Here is a 20,752-nt window from a genome sequence, read left to right on the forward strand (position 1 = left end):
CAGAGCGTTCACCTTCCAACAGGACAACAAACCTAAGGACACAGCCAAGACAACGCAGGAGTGGCTTCGGGACAAGTTCCTGAATGTCCTTGATAGGCCCAGCCAGAGCCTGGACTGGAACCTGATCGAACATCTCTGGAGAGACCTGAAAATAGCTGTGCAGCGATGCTCCCCATCCAACCTGACAAGAGCTTGAGAGGATCTGCAGAGAAGAATGGGAGAAACTCCCCAAATACAGGTGTGCCAAGCTTGTAGCGTCATACCCAAGAAGACTCATGGCTGTAATTGAAAGCGCAAATATTTATGTAATTGTTCAGGTATGCAACACTCTAATTTGCAATAAAAAATATAGATTTTCAAATAAAGAATTGTAAATGCATTTTTTGTACATTTGTGCATTTATGTTTGATTAAGATGGGACAATGAGTGCACTTTGATTGCCTAAACAATAATTATTCAAGGTACTGGTGATTTCTTTGTTCTTTGGGGTGCACAGCATTTTCAGATGACAACAAAAGTATCATGATGAAGTTTGTTTATATTTTAAAGATTTCTTCACCAATCATTTTTTAGTGTCATAAGGTCCTTAACAGAGAATGTCACAGCCATAACGGTACATTTTCCTCTAACATATATATTACAATTTGTATATTTTCTTCATTGTTGTTTTAGTTTATTAGCCAAGCTTTACTTTCAAATTGGCTTTAATTAATATTTTACCCTAAAACTTTGAGATTCACAGACTTTTGCATATGTGTCTGCTCTCCCAAAAATGTCTGTCCATTTACGTCACATCCAAAACGCAAGTTGTTGTTATTCCGTTACTTCAAAGTAGTATGACTTAGAATTTTGTAATTATGTGTCAACACTTCCCCTATAAAGGGTTCTATAAATATACACAATAACATTTTCATTTATGCTTGATAAGTCACTTCTGTGAGACATTTTGCTTCTCATTTTGTGTGCAAATGTCACATCCATAACGCTGGAATTGTGTCCCATTCAGTATACCACCTGTCCTCCAAATGAACCGAAACGTGTCATTTATGTAAGAAATGTCCGCCCTACCACCACTATGGCTGACAACAAATAGTTGATTTATTTTTGAAACTAGACAAGAGGATCCTTACTATGCCAGAAACAGATCTACATACCTAGTCCTCATATCCTTATATTCCCCACAGTCTTAGCTCAAGATTCCTACATCATGAATGGATTCTGTTCTGGCCGGAACGGAACAGTGCTCTCTCTCTCTCTCGCGCGCGCTCTCCCTCGCCGGGTGGTTTTGTTTAATGCACGGCGCAGTACATCTCGCATGCCTGATCAAACAGCCACTGCGACTCTTTTGTGGCGGCAAAGTGGTTAGCGCTAGGTGTTAATAATTCCACGCACCACACTTCCTTCCCGCGCTCCGAGGGGAATGTAAAAAGATCTGTCAGAAACTGATTCATCACTATCGATTCCATTTAATTCCTATGTGTGCATGAATGGCTCTGTCAGATGGGAGGGAAAACATTCTAAAGTAGGCTTTTGTTTCCTCTCCTTCCAGTTCCTTCTCTTTTTGAGAGCCAAAAATTATAGCTTGGAAATAGCTGCTCTTCAATGTTTTCAAATGATCTCCCCACAGCCTTTCCACAATAATAGAAGTATGAAGGCCACCAGAGCAACTGTGTTTACACATAATGCCCAATTACTGGTAAACGGCATGGATCAATGGTAATGACAAGGGAGTGCAAAGCAAGCCATCCTCTTCTCAGTCCCTATGTTAAACCTACCAAGGTGCTTCCAAAGCTATTATTACATGTTAATAACACAGTAGTGGGCTGATTTCCAATGGGCTTATTCAGGCTTTATAATTATAGGTCAGCGTTATCTTAACACCTGTCAGCAAACGCCCCAAGGTAACCACCCAAAGAGGAGTGAAAAACAAAAGCCTAGCCGACCACCACTACATTCAGTGTGGTACCTTTAATGCGAGTGTTTGATAACTCGACTTCGAGGATGAGAGCAAAAATCAATGGCGTCCCATAAAGCCCTCCAGGCAAGGCTGCTGGAACAAACACAACATTAGCCATGCAGGGAGCGAAGCTGCTGTAAACGCTTATGTAAAGGGAGCAGACGAGTGCTGGCGCATGCTAATGTTCCCCCATACAACCAGACGGGCTCGGACCAGGCCAGACGGGGGGTGACTGAGGCGTGGGAGGTCATGACGGGGGGTCTGAGTCAGGACTGATCAAGCTAGGGGCTCTATGTCTGACTGATCCTGGTTGACCAGCCTCATAGCACAAGGACAATTCTTGGTAACGGCAGAAAACATTCCTTGAATTAATAGTCAATGGTTTTAAATATGCCAGTGAGCAGTCAACATAGAGCAAAGGAAAACATGGCCATCTTGACCACATTTCTATACTGCATACCAATTTAAAGGTATAAATACATTTTTCCTGAGGGGCCATTTCTCTCAAGGCGTAATTTATGCATGTGTCATGTACCCTTTTCCCTAATCAAATCTTTCCAAATAACTAGAAAAGTTAAGAGAGGCTAATGAGAGAAGTTGGTGGTGGAAGCACAGGTGGGAGCCAAATTAAATCACATTCTGAGCAGCTAATGGCCACAGGGCCACATGGTTGAGACCCATGATCCGACTCTACTTTTTCTTCATTGAATAACACAACATTTACCTTTTGGCCCTCGTGTCCGTAATTTTAACAACCTGTATTTAAATCCCTTATTTACTTATGAGTAAGAGGAAGCTCATTATCTGAATCTCTAGCTCGTACAGCTGGCAGCAGCCTATCATCTGAGACACAGCGAAGGTCTAAGTGAAACCTATAAAATTATCATTATCCTGGCGTGCCTTCCCTAGTTCGACATGATTGACAAGCCAGCCAATTAGAGAGGAAGAATGACAGCATGTCCTTGTTCCTGAAGTGAGTTTAATGCGACGCCCGAAGCTTCTTGAAAGCAGCTTCAATTTTTGTATTTTGTAGTAGGGATATACAAATATTAGCTATGATCACTGTAGTGTAAAAGTTTACTTTGAAAACAAGAGTAATTGTGTTTTTATTTAGCGCACGAAACTGCATATTTAACTTGTCAGGGATTAAAAGGTATGCGCTAGGAAACTTCACTTTGCAACTAAGTTGAACAGAAGGCAAAGTTTCTACCGTCTAAAGATCTCAAATCACTGCCCTTCACTGCTATTGTATAAAACGCTAGTCTTCCATTAACAGGTACGGTAAGTAGAAATGAAAGATTTGTGAAGGACAGTTGTTATAAAACCCTGAAGGTCTGCTGAAAGTAACGCATCCCCTGGGGCAGGAAATGTGCCCTTGTGAGCTCCATACCGCACATTATTTAAGGTGATATGATGCTTAATGTGAACCCAGTGTCCTTGAATAAAGACACATGAGACTGGGGAAGATCTGACCCTTAAACATACACATTAATCCGGGAAGTTACTAAGAATTTAAGTTTGAAAGCATTATCTTTATTATATTGTATTACATACGTTTTAACCGTATTTCACAATCCCATCTTTCACATTGACTGATTGGAATCATGCACAAGTTGCAAGGACATAAGCATTCCCTGCGTCAATGTTTCTTTTGGAACTCTATCTAACATAGTATATAGACAGCAAAAAGTGCAGAACTGAAAGAGTAACATTGAGGGTATATTGGTTTGTCAATTATATAGATCTATATTTCTGCCATTGATTAAGTGTGGAAGAACTCCAGAACACACAATCTCAATGTAATTTACACAAAAATGTTATATTAACACAAACAACAAAAGCATTTCAATTCCAACAATATGGACGATCAACACAAATCAGAATAAACTGCACGATCAATGCAGAGTTCCATGTCAATAAGATGTCTTTCCCGCATATGTGTCAGTATTGAGATCTGCCTCTCCCTGACAGAGACGGTGATGTCCACAGCAGGCTGAGGGAGGCCTGTGATGGAGAGACTAAATGGAGGAGGAATGGAGAGAGTGAGAAATAGACAGCTCAATGCCAAAAGAATAGAGTACTCCGACTTGAACCTGCCACAGAGCTGACAGAATTACACTTAATGATGCTCACTCAAAGAGCCAGGAGACATCCTTGCTTCCAGGGGCAGTTTGGAACTCGGTAGTGAGTGTTGCAACCAAGGACAGACAAAGTTTATGCGCTACGCGCTGTGAGCTTGTGTGGCCTACCACTTTGCGGCTGAGCCGTTGCTGCTCCTAGACACTTCCACTTCACAGTAACAGCACTTACAGTTGACCCGGGCAGCTCTAGCAGCGCAGAAATTTGACAAACTGACTTGTTGGAAAGGTAGCATCCTATGACGGTGCCACATTGAAAGTCACTGAGCTCTTCAGTATGGGCCATTCTACTGCCAATGTTGGCTATGGAGATTGCATGGCTGTGTGCTCGGTTTCATACACCTGTCAGCAATTGGTGTGGCTGAACTAGCCGAATCCACTCATTTGAAGGGTTGTCCACATACCTTTGGCCATGTAGTGTACTTCCTCCCCCTTCCTTACTATTCAATATCCTTCCCCCATTTCACAGATGATGAGATTACACACAGACACACATGCCGCCATTCACATCAAGTCACAGTAGGAGTATCAAAAGAAAACCAAGAGCGGTGACTGAAAGCATGAAATAAGGTCTGCTCTGAGTCTGAACCCCCTTTAGATCACACAACCAGCTGACCTGGTATAACCTCTGGCTCATCACTCAGTAGAGTGATATCAGTAGAGCCTGCTGATGTTTATGCCCCAGAACAGTGCTGTGCTAGTCAGCAGAGGAACACACTGAGGGTGGGTGAGAGATTTGCAGACTAAAGCATATCAGTGCATTGGACAGCACGGATGGATGAGACACATGATACAGCAGTTCACCTGAGGACAGTGAGTCAAGAGGCAAAGAAAAATGAGAGAGTGGTGAAGAGGTGGTAAGAGAGAGAAAGAGAGGATGTGGCGAGATATGAGGATGGGGTGTTGCGGGGTCAAGAGGGGGTAAGAGTGTGTGTTTCTTACCATAACAGAGATGTGCAGCAGGTGCATGTGTTCGTGCAGGACGTGAGCAGGCTCCTGGGCCGTGGGCACGGTTGTCTGTATCAGTTGCTCAGAGGTGCTCATGGACACGTGGAAATACAGCGTTCCGTTCTCCAGCCACTGCTGCTTCCAATGCACCTGAGAGATGTCTGCCCCCAAACCTGACATCTCTACAGATAGGAAGAGAAAGAAAGAGATTTTGTGACAACCTTAAACAATTGACACTTTTAACAATTAACACAATTTATTTTGTGGGTGTGTGTATGTTTGCATCGGTATGTGTGTGGATGCGTGCATGTGTGCATGTTTATCTGTGTCTGAAAGAGGCACATGAGCATTTGGGGAAATTTAACGGAAAGTTCAGGGGTGACTGAAGTCTGTGATAAGTTTGCATTAACATTCTAGTGAAGTGCTTGCTCTCTCTTAAGGTCAAGACTTGGCTGCTCCGTAGAGCTAGCTGTATCAACAGACACTCTTAGGAGGGATAAGGCTACATTTCTGTGCAATCCTACACTGTGTCAAATAGGTAGAGAGGTATTTGGGAATTTAATTTCCAAGCAGTTTACATGATATCTGTATAATGATGACTGCTTCCCAACCAATAAGTTAAAAAATCTGCCGTTAATCCAGAATTGATTGATCAAAACCTCTAGGTCAGTAAAACGTTGCGGGCCTAACAAACAACATGAATCATCATGGTGGATAGCTTAGACCATTGCTTGCACACTCCCTGTTTGTATGAGCAGACTTAAAATCAGTAGCGTAGTAACTAATGGGGATAAGACAATGGGTATGCCATTCTGTTCGCTATCTGTCACCTAGGATTCAATTTTATTGTCAATAGCAGTTGAGAGAACGCTGCATCGCTGTGCTTCGTCCTCTCGCTATCTCCACAAATCATCAACAGTCCTGTAAACCTAATGAATACATTAGCGCGAACAGGCCATCTGCATTAACATAAAGAGCTACGACACCAGAGGGGAAGTGGATCAGTTAAAAAAGGAAAAAGAAAAGGCGCAACCTTGAAAAATGTAAACGAAGGCGGGTGAGATCGGACTCAGAGGGCAAATTGATGGGAGAGAAATAAAGCAGGCACGAAAATAACCAAGCTGGCCAGATAGGGATCAAAGCACAGGACTGTGACGCTATCGACAACTGGGGCTCCGCGGTCGCTGGGTACCGAGACAGTCTCTGGGAGCTATGTGCTTGATACAGTATTTGTCAGGGGTGGGTGACAAGGTCAGGGACAGGGGGACGGAGCTGCTCCCAGGCTAGTGGCAGGTACAGTATGAGGGATGGTATTCAGTGGCGCTGGTCATTAACCTACTGACTCTGGGGTCAGTGGACACAGCAGGAGAGGATTGCTCTGTGAGCTGCCCTCGTCACAGCCGCTCCAGTACAGGGCACACACATACAATACATCAGGAGCACCACAGGGCTTTAAAGATCGGGAGAGAAGCAGAGTCACTTGATATGGTACAGTATGATAAGGAAGGCTGACACCACCGGTCTGGACTTCGACACAGACAAATTTCTAGACAAGTTGTTTACAATTTCTTTTGAATGTATAACCTCACTTCTTTGGTGAAGTGAACTTTATTAACAAAGAAAGCATGATCTACCAAGAACACTACAGCAGCAGTACAATCCACAGTGGATGATGATAGGACAAAAGTTATAGGCTAGGCTCCTCATGGGACAATCAGGTGAAAAGCTTTTCAAAAACCTTTCAAAAAGTAAGCTTTCAGCATCTTTCCTTATCATAAAAGGACAGTGTGGTACCAGTTCTGCTGACTGTACTGTCGTAGGATCAAAATGTGTAGGCTGTGAAATGTCAAGCACTCATCTAAAAGAACATCACTGTGTGTTATCTGCAGCTTGTCATATTTGGAGATTGGGCTATTGACCTTGACAGAGGATGTGCTCCTGTGTCCAGGTCTAAAAATGAGGTGGCACTCATTAGAGGTGGCCATTTTAAACCAATAGAGGGGGACAGATATAAGAGAGACACTTTGGCTGCCAATCACTTGCTGACTTTAGAGCCTTATGTGGACTTTCTTTTGTATGCCTCTTCTTGGGAAAATGTAGTGGGCGCTCATGGTGGGTGTCATTTAGGTTCTAGTTGTTGTTGCTAGTCAGCTTTCAGTGGACTCTCCCATGAGTGTCTTTCAGAACCCTTCCTTAAACATCACCTCCTTTCTGTTTGAGCAACAATATAATGCTTTCTTTCTGGGGAACGTCACAAAATGCTATGAGTGTTGTTATTGGGCAAACATCCAGACGTTCACAGGATACAGAGGTACAGCCGCAGGTCTTTTCGCCAATAACGACACACTGGCTTGTGTGTGTGTGTGTGTGTGTTTGCACACCTGTGTGTGGAAAGATGTTGTTGAAGCATGTACGCTCCCAGCAAGGGCATCAGGGATGGAACGTCTACCCTGAGGCGTGCCATTGTACCCACAAGCCACTGAGAGCAGGGGAGAAGCGTGGCTGATTTGACACAAATAGAATGACAAAAGGTTCAACCACGAGAACAACCTTCTCAAGACCTCATGAGTGTGACGAATGCCTTATCACGTCAACAGCAACCAAGGTACAAATAGGTACGAAGGTTACAGTCAAAGCCATTGGTTATTCATGAGACAAACCGAAAACAGACTAAAACTGAGTTACTCCATGGCCTTTTTCCACTTTAACTCGTGATCTCATTCAGCTCGCAGCACAGAGGGGGACGGGATTGTTTGGAGCTAGCCCAAATCCTTGATCAAACCCTGTTAATCTTGGCCGAGGCATCGGAAGGTAGCCCAGATGTCCCTGAGTGAAATCTACTGAACACTTGCTGTCAGCATAACACTTATTACCAGCACTGTGTACCCAAAGTGTCTCCACACGCAGGACCCATTCCCCAGTCTCGGCAGAGCTGCAGTGACTGTATAATATTGTATTTCAGGTATTCATTTCCATTTTCCGCACGTGTTAGTGATCTATGTTGGGCATTTTGGAGAGATTAAATTGATCTAAAATCAACGTGCAAGATTTAATTATGAAGGGGAATGGATAAATACACATGTATTATTTTAAACTGAGTTTAATTTAAGATCATTTTCAAATGTAGCATCCAATTGAACTAATCCCTGATGCCTCGGCAGCAGCTAATGGGGATACCTAATGGGGATCTCTAATAAATACAAATACTGTGCCCTACATAGCTAAAATAGTATGTGACTGTGTCCTCATGTCTGCTAACTTTACATAATTTACTCTATTCTGGGCTAAAATTAAATATCCTTGATCACAGCATTCAGTTTGTCAGCTGGCTGGCCTTTGTTTTGATGTTGAACTATGTTGGTTATTAAACATAGGCCTGACCTTTAGCTTGCTTAATGCAATTGAAATTTCAACTTTCATTTCATTCTACAGTAAAAACAGTGACAGCAACTAAGTGAGGATTGGGTGTCATGTAGCCGAGGTGGATTCTGAAGAATGTGTGTTAAGGAATTGTAAGTAATAAGGACTATTCATCTATCTCTTTAGAAAAATGAATAGCAGTAGCCCACAGGCTGTAATGAAATACTATTGTTGTAAAGCAGAAAGGTCGTGGTTCTAAACACACACAGACAAGACAGATGCACACATATACAAATGGGAGTGAGAGAAACAAAAACTAGCATATGTTTGTGAGCTCTCTCTCTCTGACACACACACACACACACACACACACACACACACACACACACACACACACACACACACACACACACACACACACACACACACACACACACACACACACACACACACACACACACACACACACACTCTCCCCAAAGGTCGTTCTCATCAATTTAAAGGTGATCATAGCTGCATGTAGTCAGTAACTGTGTGGACTGACAGCACTGTGACAGTTTGTCAGTTCAGTAACAAGGCCGTGTCATCCCCGCTTACCCTGATGAAAGTTGGCACCCTAAAGGCACTTTGCGGCTTGTCATTGCCCATGTGGCATGGCAAGCCAGCCAGCAAGCCTTCCGATAACGCTGCCGCCTAGCCTAGAGCCTCAGCCTGCCATGCCTGTCACAATATTACGGGCAGCTGTACATTTAATAATTCATAAGCGAGGACAATGATAGACTTCCATAACCTTTGAGATGAATCTAAATATATCAGCTTCAAATGCAGAGGATAGAAGACGGTGACAGTCAGTGCCTCATCAGTACTGTCAGAGGCTATTACTAAATTCATTACACATATCAAACACATCTCACTGTGTTTAGGCTTTGACCTCGATAATGTCCACTCTGAATGGCCTCACATTTGAAACAGAGTATTTAGAGTAAAGCCTAACACAAGAAAACTTCCCCACATATTAGGGGGAAATGAATGAGCTCGTAGAAGTACATTTGATTAGTCAGTCACCAAATGGAGGGATGTCAAGTCTCCCATTCAGAAAATGCTAATGCCTGTAAAGAATGTACCAATTACCATTTCCAAACAAGTTAACGTGAGATATTGGGTATTTAGGCAAATACGGCATTACCGAAAGGCTGCTTCCCATTGAAATGAAACACTTAGCAACTTAATGTCACCCAGACATCTTATTATGCTCCCTAATTAAATAGTTGGCATTCATGGGCGTAAAGGTCATTAAAAATGCAAACAATAAAAAATGTATCGTGAGGAGAAGTAAGGCGCATTTTTCAAGGCATTGTAATATGCTAATTTCCGCTGGTGCCTTGGCACAGTCGGGTCATAACGTAGGGATCCCTAACACTGTGTGTCTGTGACAAAGGACTTATTGTTAATGAGGGTGGAGCAGCAGGGCTCGATTGGCGGAATATTTCTCCACAATGAGTCACCGCAGGACCAGGCCATTAGATAATCTACCATGCCATCTATGTGAAGAGAGAAATCATATCATCCCAGCCAGGACTGAACAGCTAATAATGTTACCCAGGGAGGGCGAGGGTGAGAAAGCGAGCGAGAGAGAGAGAGAGAAAGACAATAGAGATGAGGGAGGCCATCAATGTCATGTTCAGGTCCTGCCTAAGGCCTACAACTGGCATGTCAGTGTCATTAAAGTCAAACATGGCGAGTCATCATTAATTAAGAGTCATCGAGACAAGCAACAAATACAAAGATTCATGGAGGTTATATAATAACGGGCCTGATGTTATTGTATTGTGATAAAGTAAGCTCATTGAAAAAGCAATAATTTAATATGTGCACAATAAAGATTCTCTAGTACATTTGTATACTTTTTGGCTAGAAGTTCTGAAAGTAGCTCGCACGAGCCATAAATGGCCCCGAAAATTGCATACGTCGTCACATATGTGGAGATATGTACACCTCGTCATTGCGCTCTCTTTCGCTCTGCTGTGTGTGCATCTTGCTAGCTGACACACTCAAATGGCGAGGGGCTACAGCTCAATGGCTGGAACTTGAATTGTTAGGGTGCTGGCCCACGTGGGAGAAAATGTATGGAAAATGGCACAGCTTACAGAAAAACAGTCGCTTTCAAACTAGGGATTTCATGGCTAATTGAGGTAAAACAGTAATTCTGTTCATAGATTATCCATGTATGAACTACACATTGACACATCCATCCCAAAGCAGGAGGTTTAAAAAAATACTTAGTAGTCGCCAAAGTTCCGGAGTTTTTAAATCTACATCACAGGCAAATGTAATCAGAACTGTTACAATATACCATAAAATGATCTGATATGACGTGGTCATATTCCCTTATATGACATGGACATATGACATGGCCATTGCACAAAGACAGTCAATAGTATCGTCTGTCTCCTGGATAAAAAGGTCTGTCACCAGGTGTCTCTCCCTGTCCTAGGGGTCTTTGAAGGCTCCTTCTGCTGTGACAGCTGTCTTTAGACAGTCAGCACAGCGGTATCCAATTCTGACGACTCATCACTTTCTAGTGGATGACCTGGTCCTGACCTCTGTACCACCCGGACGCCATCACCATCTGACATCTCCACAGATGCATTTTTAAAGCCACCCAACCCTAATCATCTTAGCAATGCACTGCTAAATTACTGCAGGAACACCGACAGTGTGATTCCACCAAGACATATTCACGCTGAAATGTATCTGTCCAATGCCATAGAATGTATTTTGCGCGTCTCGCTATTGCGGTACAACGGACAGCAATCACTTTAAATAGAAAAAAAAGTAGGTCACGTGGGATAATTTGATTCTACCAGGGTCTAGGGAAGGGTCCGGTGAGAATCAGGTGTTAACAATCAGCCGAGCCAGTGGGACTGAAGGTCCATCTGTACCCCGGCGCCCACTCCTACTCCCACGCCAACTCAAACTGTGCTCAATCACAGAGCCAGCAGCTAGCCAGGGCAGTGCCCACCAGCTCCAGTAAAAACCAATCACATTTCAGACACTACTTAAAATGGTCCCTCATGGAGTGAACCTATCTGACTTATACTATAATATAGGTGCTTTATGACAACCAAGATAACAGGGGTAGAGAAAGACCTTATAGAGGTAAACGTAAAGATGAACTCAAGATTATGGCCTTTTGTGTAAAACTGGACAAGGGAAAACACATTTATGATCATATACTCACACAAATACAACATATCCACATGTTTTTTGATAGGCTAGAAACCACAACAGATCCTGGGTTCTTGATGATCATTTCCCATTCATTAGAACGTAGATGTAGACAAGTGCATAGACGCCCATGAATTAGAGAGCAGGATGAGTGTTTGGTTTATGGTAGAACTGACTCATCTTTGGGAGTTTGTTGTGACAGAGAACATAGAGTAAACTAATCGTGGCCTGCTATCAACCGCTGCTGCTGTGCTGCATTGAGCCCTATGTATCTCTCTCCTCTATAGTGAACACACACACTCCTCCGAGCCCATCGCTCTGCCACTAGCCCAGCAGCCCAAGGTCACCTCTGTTTTACATCTAATAATAAGCCACCACACCTTAACAACGCTGTAAAACCCAAAGTGCCCCCCACATTATGAGATTTAATATGCAATTGAGTCATAATATAATTTGGTTTCGGCCAAAAACCCTATTCTTACAAGGGAAATTAGTGTCATTATCCAAAACAATGCCACTCTAATTTATGTGCGGATCTATAAATGGTTTGTCTCATGCTATTTGGGATTAGGGAGGCAGCAAGCCAAAAAGGGCCTAATGTATTTAAAGTGACACATTAACTGGATAAACATTCCCCTTATCTACAGAGTACATATACTTTTTTTAAACAGTCCAATCCTATTAAAGGGGCCATTCTCCAACTGATTGCACCATCTCCTGCTCTCCCGTGCCTGCCGTCAACCCCCTGCTAAAGAGTGAAGCCGGGGGGTAATCATACACACATTGAGATTGACATATCCATTGTTCTGGGCCCTCCCCAATGAGACCTTGGTCAAATGTCTCTTTCTGTTCTGATCTCGTAGAGGATGAAATCCATTAGCAGGGATGGTGTAGTGTACTCCCTAGTGAGCAGGAGGACTTAGTGCCGATACTGCAAGATGGACAGAATCTGTTGTGTACAGTAGAAGCCAGACACATGTAAGCGGTGTTACTGATAGCTACTGTGTAAGATGATTCATCAGCATGGGAGCATATGCTTCCCACTTCACAGAGAGAGTGAGGAGCATATGGCACCCCAAGGGGGCAACAGAAAAGGTGTAAGAACCTGCCTGTCCAAAACAGGATATTACGGTATGTGCCCTTCACCTCCAGAGAAGCAAAACACACTTAAGAGAAACAAAGAGCACGCACACGTACGCACACGTACGCACACGTACGCACACGTACGCAGTGCAGTGTAAACCGGAGTGACTTGACACAAAGCTGGCCAAACAAGAGGTAGCTACAAACAAAACAGAGTTAAATGGTTCCAATCTGCAGTGAAGTGTTCATCCATGTTTTCGGGTAAGAGTTTAGCTACATTTTCAGATATTATAAAAATCAAATTTAGTCAGAAAGTCGTTTTTGTTGCAAGTTAAAGCGTAGTGTTAATATTCTAATTTGTATTTAACCTCGCACAGAACCCATTAGCGGGATGAAATTCGACAACATACGGTGATCGCTACATAAATAGTCATATTAAACATTCATGAAAATACAAGTGTCTCACAGGTTTTGAAAGCCTAGAATCTTGCTAATCCAACTGCGTTGTCAGATTTAAAAAAAGGATTTACTGCGAAAGAATGCGATAGATCCCCATAAAAAACAACTATTTCAACCAGCACAGGCGTAACAAAATCACAAACTGCAATAAAATAAATTGTTTACCTTTGACGATCTTCCTCTGTTTGCAATCCCAATGCTCATTGTTACACAATGAATGGTCTTTTGTTTGATAAAATCAATTTTTATAGCCTAACACGAAACATTTTGTGAACCGCTTGTGTCGTGACTTCCGTCTCATTCCATTTTCGACGACACATTTGAGGTAAATACACACACAAAACGTGACTTTTCCTTTTTTCATTGCAATCAACTGGTTTGTTTGTAACACAACCAAACCTGATGGGTCATTTCGCGGGACGTATTGACTGAAAGAAACCGATTTGAAGACAACAAGTAATGACATCATTGTGCACAATGATAAGACCGCTGTTTCGTTGATTGACTGTATTTTAACCCAATGACCACTGATCATCTTGAAATCTAGCTGGGTAGATAGCCAATGAGCTGAGGTAAATGGCAATATGTAATGTTTATGTGTTGGAAGACCAACCCATGTAGTAAACTCCGGCGTAAAGAGGTTCATTCGCCATTGACGATTCATACCGGAAGGAGCAACGCATGTTACGCACAGCATTGTTTTGGTAAAGCGTATATTCAGCTGTTTATAGATCAGTCAGGTTGGCTACTAAGTCAGGGAAAGCTAAATCTAAGTCTAGATATACAGATGTACACACAATTTTAGAAGAAATTGATCGGGGACGATTCATTTAGCGATTCCCTAATGGAGGAATATTTTTTGAACGGAGAGGACATCGTTTTGGACTGCTAAGTTCTTCTCATGCTAATGCCGTTGTTTGAAATTAATAATATAAAATATTATTTGTGAAATGAAATAGCCTATTTGAGGCTGTTGAGGGAAGGGCAGGCCCACAACAATGGCCAAAGTGGAATGGAGACAGTAGATACAGCTGGTCTGTTGTAATATAATAAAGACACTAGATCTAGCTGAAATGTCATAATATAAATGAGTAAATCTAGCAGGTCTATAATAATATATTCAACCTTATGTTCCCTGTACTCTATATATACAGCGGAGCAAGAAAATATTTAGTCAGCCACCAATTGTACAAGTGGAAAATAAGTATTTTGGGGGGGGGGGGGGGGTGTGTTAGAATACCATTTTGGTATTTTGTATATAATTATTCCATTCAAAATGTACAACTTCACCAATTTGGCCACTTGGGTACATTTGGGCTACTTGTGTGGGACACCTGGGTGACTTCATGATAAATGTCATGTAGCACACTCATTTTGGAAGTTATCATTCTGCAACTTTGCACAAGTACTGTTGCCCTCTTATGTTTTTCACTGAAATTGTCCCCATCATCCTATCTAAATGATTGTTTTATCTTGTTCATTTTAAAGATGATACAACAATAAAAATAAAAAATGTATGTTTTGTTCATTGTATTATCCAAACCAGATCTATTATGTTATATTCTCCTACATTCAATTCACATTTACACAAACTTCAGAGTGTTTTCTTGCAAATGGTACCAAGAATATGCATATCCTTGCTTCTGTGCCTGAGCTACAGACAGTTAGATTTGGGTACATGTCTAGACAATAGTGACCCATCCACTTAGCTAGATGTGGCTGGGGGGTGGTTATGGCATTTCCTTCACATGACCCATCAATTTAGGTAAGCGTTATCTAATAATGCTCAAATATTTTTAGAAATTTAGAAAATTTCAAAGCAGAATTATTTGCCCCATTGTTCCTCAACTGCAGTTTATGTTATAAAATTTTCTAGCTCAGAGTATCTACCTTTATCCAATGTAAAAAACAATTTCAAATTTTGCTACATAAGACCATATAGAGTTGGTCAGTCACATATGTATTGCGATTCAATACTGTGATAATATAGTCCGACTCCATATGATCTTAGTACTCAGATATTTGATATTTTGATATTTTTCCATATTTTGTTACGTTACAGCCTTATTCTAAAATGGATTTAAAAAAAATAATATTCATCAATCTACACACAATACCCAATAATGACAAAGCAAAAAAAGGTTTTTAGAAATGTTTGCTAATTTATTAAAAATAAAAAACTGAAATATCACATTTACATAAGTATCCAGACCCTACTTTGTTGAAGCACCTTTGGCAGCAATTACAGCCTTGAGACTTCTTGGGTATGAAGCTACAAGCTTGGCACACCTGTAGTTGGGGAGATTCTCCCATTCTTCTCTGCACATCATCTCAGTTTCATCAGACTAGAAAATCTTGTTACTCATGGTCTGAGAGTCTTTAGGTCCCTTTTGGCAAACTCCAAGCGGGCTGTCATGTGAATTTTACTGAGGAGTGGCTTCTGTCTGGCCACTCTACCATAAAAGCCTGATTGGTGGAGTGCTGCAGAGATGGTTGTCCTTCTGGAAGGTGAGTGACCATCGGGTTCTTGGTCACCTCCCAGACCAAGGCCCTTCTCCCCCGATTGCTCAGTTTGGCCGGGCGGCCAGCTATAGGAAGAGTCTTGATGGTTCCCAACTTCTTCCATTTAAGAAAGATGGAGGCCACTGACATTTTTTGGTACTCTTCCCCAGATCTGTGCCTCGGCAAAATCCTGTCTCAGAGCTCTTGGGACAATTTCCTTGACCTCATGGCTTGGTCTTTGCTCTGGCATGCAGAGCAAAAACTGGGGGACCTTATATACGTAGACAGGTGTGTGCCTTTCCAAATCATGTCCAATCAATTTAATTTACCACATATGGACTCTAATTAAGTTGTAGAAACATCTCAAGGATGATAAACGGAAACAGGATGCACCTGAGCTAAATTTCAAGTCTCATAGCAAAGGGTCTGAATACTTATGTAAATAAAGTTTTTATTTTTAATACTAAAAAATTCTAAAAACCTGTTTTCGCTTTGTCATTATGGGGTATTGTGTGTAGATTGCTGAGTAAAAAATAATAATAATTGAATTGAATAATTGAATAAGGCTGTAACAAAATGTGGGAAAAGTCAAAGGGTCTGAATTGTTTCAGAGGGAGGGACAGAGCTGCAGAGGGATGTGTCGGAGGCTACACCATGCACCTGGAAACCTTGGTTAGCGCGCACTGTGCCCGGCCCGCCACAGGAGTCGCTGGTGCGCGATGAGACAAGGACATCTCATGAAAGCCATGAGAAAATGAGTTTAAAAAATAATAATTTTACCCCTTTTTCTCCCCAATTTCATGGTATCCAATTGTTGTAGTAGCTACTATCTTGTCTCATCGCTACAACTCCCGTACGGGCTCGGGAGAGACAAAGGTTGAAAGTCATGCGTCCTCCGATACACAACCCAACCAGCCGCACTGCTTCTTAACACACCGCGCATCCAACCCGGAAGCCAGCCGCACCAATGTGTCGGAGGCTACACCGTGCACCTGGAAACCTTGGTTAGCGCGCACTGCGCCCGGCCCGCCACAGGAGTCGCTGGTGCGCGATGAGACAAGGACATCCCTACCGACCAAGCCCTCCCTAACCCGGACGACGCTAGGCCAATTGTGCGTTGCCCCATGGACCTCCCGGTCACGGCCGGTTACAACAGAGCCTGGGCTGTGCCACCCACAGACTCTGATGGCACAGCGCCCTTAACCACTGCGCCACCCGGGAGGCCAGGAGAAAATGAGTTTTGATCAGTCAAGGAAATACAAATGCTGAAAACAAATTGGCTCCCTTTTTAAAAAAGAGGATGGGGAACAAGCTATGAAGGGAAAATACTGGAAAATAATACTGCAATGATTAAAATAATAAATAAAATAATATCCCATACGTAACTGTATCAATTCTTTCCTCCATCACTAGATTACATTACTGTATGCTTATTCAGAACACTACTATTCAATTAAGTGACGTTATCAGTTCTGAAAGAAAGAGTGTGAGGATATATCAGCTCAAAGGAAAATGATATGACATAGGATATGATGAATAAGAAACTGCCATGAAGCACATCGCTCAAAACGTAGAGTCCAGTGCTTCAGCAAAGGGAATTTTACTTGTAACAGAAATGGTAAAGCCCACATAGATACGTAGATACTGCCTCCATGTCTTTTAGCATGTGTTAAACATTATTAACATATATCCTGTGTAACATAATGGATCTATTGTTCTGTAGCTTCACTTTGCGTACACTATTGGAGATTCTCACCATACTGTAGTGTGGGTAAATAATTGTATGGCTAATATGAATGTATATTACCCCTTGGAAAATATACTACTTGCTTAGCACTTTGAATACACAGTAACAACTCTGCTAAAAGAGTGGGCTCTTGTTTGATTACAGGATAAGATTTATAAAACTATAGCCCTTACAAACGGCCTTCCTTTAAATATACTACTAATACTAACATTTATGGCCTAGCGTTAAATGTGTTTAGGTAGCACTACAGTACAAAATGCTGCTGACTTCTGCTCACTATATTGCAAATGCTAAAAGGCATGTAATAATGCTACCAGCAGTCAATTGGGAGCGAGGTACTATAAAATGCATACTTTTTTTTCCATCTGTGTTTTGAGTGGGAGTACGGTAGTAGTTTGGTAAAGGAGCTTTTCTTTGCTTTTTGACAAGTAACTATTAAAAACCTATCATTTGGAATGTATATGTTCCAGGTAGTAATCATAGGTACAAGTGCATCATTATTGGAGGAGAGTTAGTAATTGCTACTGACTGAACATATTTGTCACCATTTGTCACCATTTCATTTCCTGAGAAATCTGGAACTTTTTGAAACCCCTAGAAGCTGAATTTGATTATTTTTAGTGCTGATTCCCCAAAAGGAGACACTTAATGTAATTGCAATTTATTTTTATTTTTTAATAAACTGAAAGTGTGGGAACTTTAACGATTTGAGTGCTTCCATAGCAATTAGTCATACATATCAGAACATGACAACAAAGGAAACAAAGCTCTAACATTTTCAAAGCTGTTCTGACAGCTTTTTCACGGCCCTAGCAAATTAGGAAAACAAAGACTGGAATTCTTCATAAATAGATCTTTGAATTTGTATTAAATAATTGCTTAACTGGACCAACACCAAAGGTCTGTATATTTGTCAGGATTTTGATTCATATAGTAGACCTAACAATATTACAACCAGTAATAGTGTATTTGTGACAGCAACGATGGTAGTAATAAGTAAACAAACACTGCATGCATGATCTGATAAGTTTTGATTAGAACAAAGTTGAGTAAAAACAATGAGGGTGCATGTGGATAAAATAAGGTTGTTAATCTAGCACCCTACAGTAGGTGTGATGTTAATATAACTCTTTCCTGTCTCAGTCAGAACATTTGATGATTCAAATGTCAAGCATTTGCAGCAAAAGGAATTATCCCTCGCTATTCGGATTCAGAAAGAAGTGATGAACATACTAAGAACTCTCATCTAGTTTCACAGACTAAAGAAATGAGTGAAAGCCTATAGTATATCAGACACCACTCTACAATGGTCAAAGTGGTGTCCTCTAGCTGTAGTCACTAAAACATTGTCCGCGTCCGATTCCTATTCAAATTCAGCTTGAGAAAGGCCTCTTAAAAAGGGACTAAGTACCAATAAATTCACTTTAGGACCTTGGTAATTTTCTCCAGTCAATAAAATGAGAGCTGAATATCTATTACACTTCTGTTGGCCATTCTCTGGTCACAAGTACCTGGGAAATGACAAGACAGGTAGAGCATACTGAATTACTTCTTTAAAGGAGCCTTCCAGACACTATGAGCGGTGAGATTATTAGACAGTACCGGTCCTCGAGGGTCAGCCAGTTCAGATATTATACTTTTCCATTAGTAACTGATTACGAGCTAGAAAATGGTGGTCTATCCTATTAGTTCAGTAATGAAATCCATTAGACAATGAGATCAGAGGAATAATTAAAAACCTTGGAATTGTCCATTGGAATTAAACAGGTCTGAAATCTTATGTGGTGACCATGACAGGACTTGTACATGACTTTCTCAAGCACTTCAATAGAGCTTCAGTTCCCATAAAGGAAGTCTCTTGACATAAAGGATGAAACAAATCAATTCAATTGAATACTTCCATCTAGTGAGAACATTTTGTTTGCCGTTTATTGAGCCTTCAGTGACTTGAGAGCTCCATCCGACAGTCATTGAGGACGAGTAGTCCCAGTTCATAGAGTGCAACATTTGTGCCCAACCTTGTAATGGAGGGGAACTGAGAAGTATATTGAGAAGTATATTGAAAAGTATATTGAGAAGTATGCGGTAAGCTGTTAATTAAGGTTGTTCAGCTGGAAAATGGAAAGTAATTCAATCTAGAGAATTACTTGGTCATTAAGGAAGGACACTTTAATATCACATCCAATGTTTTAGGTTTTAGTCTGCATGCCAAGGAGCTCTCTCTCCTTACCCCCTCTCTCGTATATCTCTATCTCCCTCCCTCTCTGAAAGACACCCTGTGCTGGTCTACACGTGCATTATACCTTTGAAAAGTTCAGAAAGCCCAGTTCCTTGACGAAGCTATACATTAGCAAGTGTGAATAATCAGCCCTATGCTGATTTGTTAAGAGTTAATTAATTTCCAGTGCGCTGGGTGAGGTCTTGCATGATTTATAACAGCGATGCTATTGCCATGCAGAGCCAAGGTCCCTCTGTCAGAGGAGATAAATCAATGGTACATTGTATGCTGTCACACCCTGGCCCTGTCCGACAAGCTCCCTCTGGCTGGATTCATGACCCAGGATGTGAAGGGGGCCAACCACAGCCCTGCATGGTCGAGGAACATGCTCTACGATGTCACTCACTAGTCACTGAAACTAGCGTCAACCTAAGCTAATGCAGTTTCTTATGTTGATTTCTGAACTCCGGCATGTAAAACATTAACCGAGTGTGGTTCCCCGGCTCGTGGATTTGATTATCTAACATCATCTCTGTGTAATGCAGAGGTAATCAACTGTGTAGTGACATATTCCCTTGAGATGGAACATTTTTGATGTTCACAAAAAGACCTTACAAAATGATGAAAAAAAAAGATGAAAGACCAATGATTCAGCTATGAGGATTTCAACTTTTTCGGGGAACTGTCCCCTCTGTCACTAACTCCACATCCACTTCCACAAGAAACAAATGAATAAAATGCACTAAAATGATTCAAACCTAATGCCTTTCAATTGTTTTTGTATTGCCTGCCTAGCTAAATAAGAGGAGTCAACTTGGCATGTTACTAGTCACTATGACTTTATTAATCTAAGAAGCTTATCCAATCCCAGCTTCAATATCACACAGTACGCCATTCGCTTTTACCCAGCTCACGACGTCAGTAACAATAACAACAATGGAATGAAAAGTAAAATAAGATTTTATAAAGCAGCAATGCAACTTAAAAAAGCTGCAATGTGACTGATATAGGCTCAGGGAGCCAGGGAAGCCAGCATGTGGTAGATCAGGAAACAACCCATCATAACGTATACTCAGAAACAGCTAATGAGCGTTATGTTCCATTTCAACATA

At 41.6% G+C, this 20,752-nt stretch overlaps 1 protein-coding gene across 1 annotated transcript in view; it reads right to left on the reverse strand.

Annotated features, from left to right (window-relative positions):
* The window catches only part of LOC110523598 (astrotactin-2-like), a 430,658-nt gene that overhangs the window by 368,543 nt on the left and 41,363 nt on the right, over positions 1–20,752 (reverse strand). Inside the window, exon 2 of the mRNA XM_036977273.1 lies at positions 5,038–5,225. Coding sequence (XP_036833168.1) covers positions 5,038–5,225 — 188 coding nt within the window. The remainder of the gene's footprint in view (positions 1–5,037; positions 5,226–20,752) is intronic.

The sequence above is a fragment of the Oncorhynchus mykiss genome, chromosome 5 (assembly GCF_013265735.2).
Source record: "Oncorhynchus mykiss isolate Arlee chromosome 5, USDA_OmykA_1.1, whole genome shotgun sequence".
NCBI lineage: Eukaryota > Metazoa > Chordata > Actinopteri > Salmoniformes > Salmonidae > Oncorhynchus > Oncorhynchus mykiss.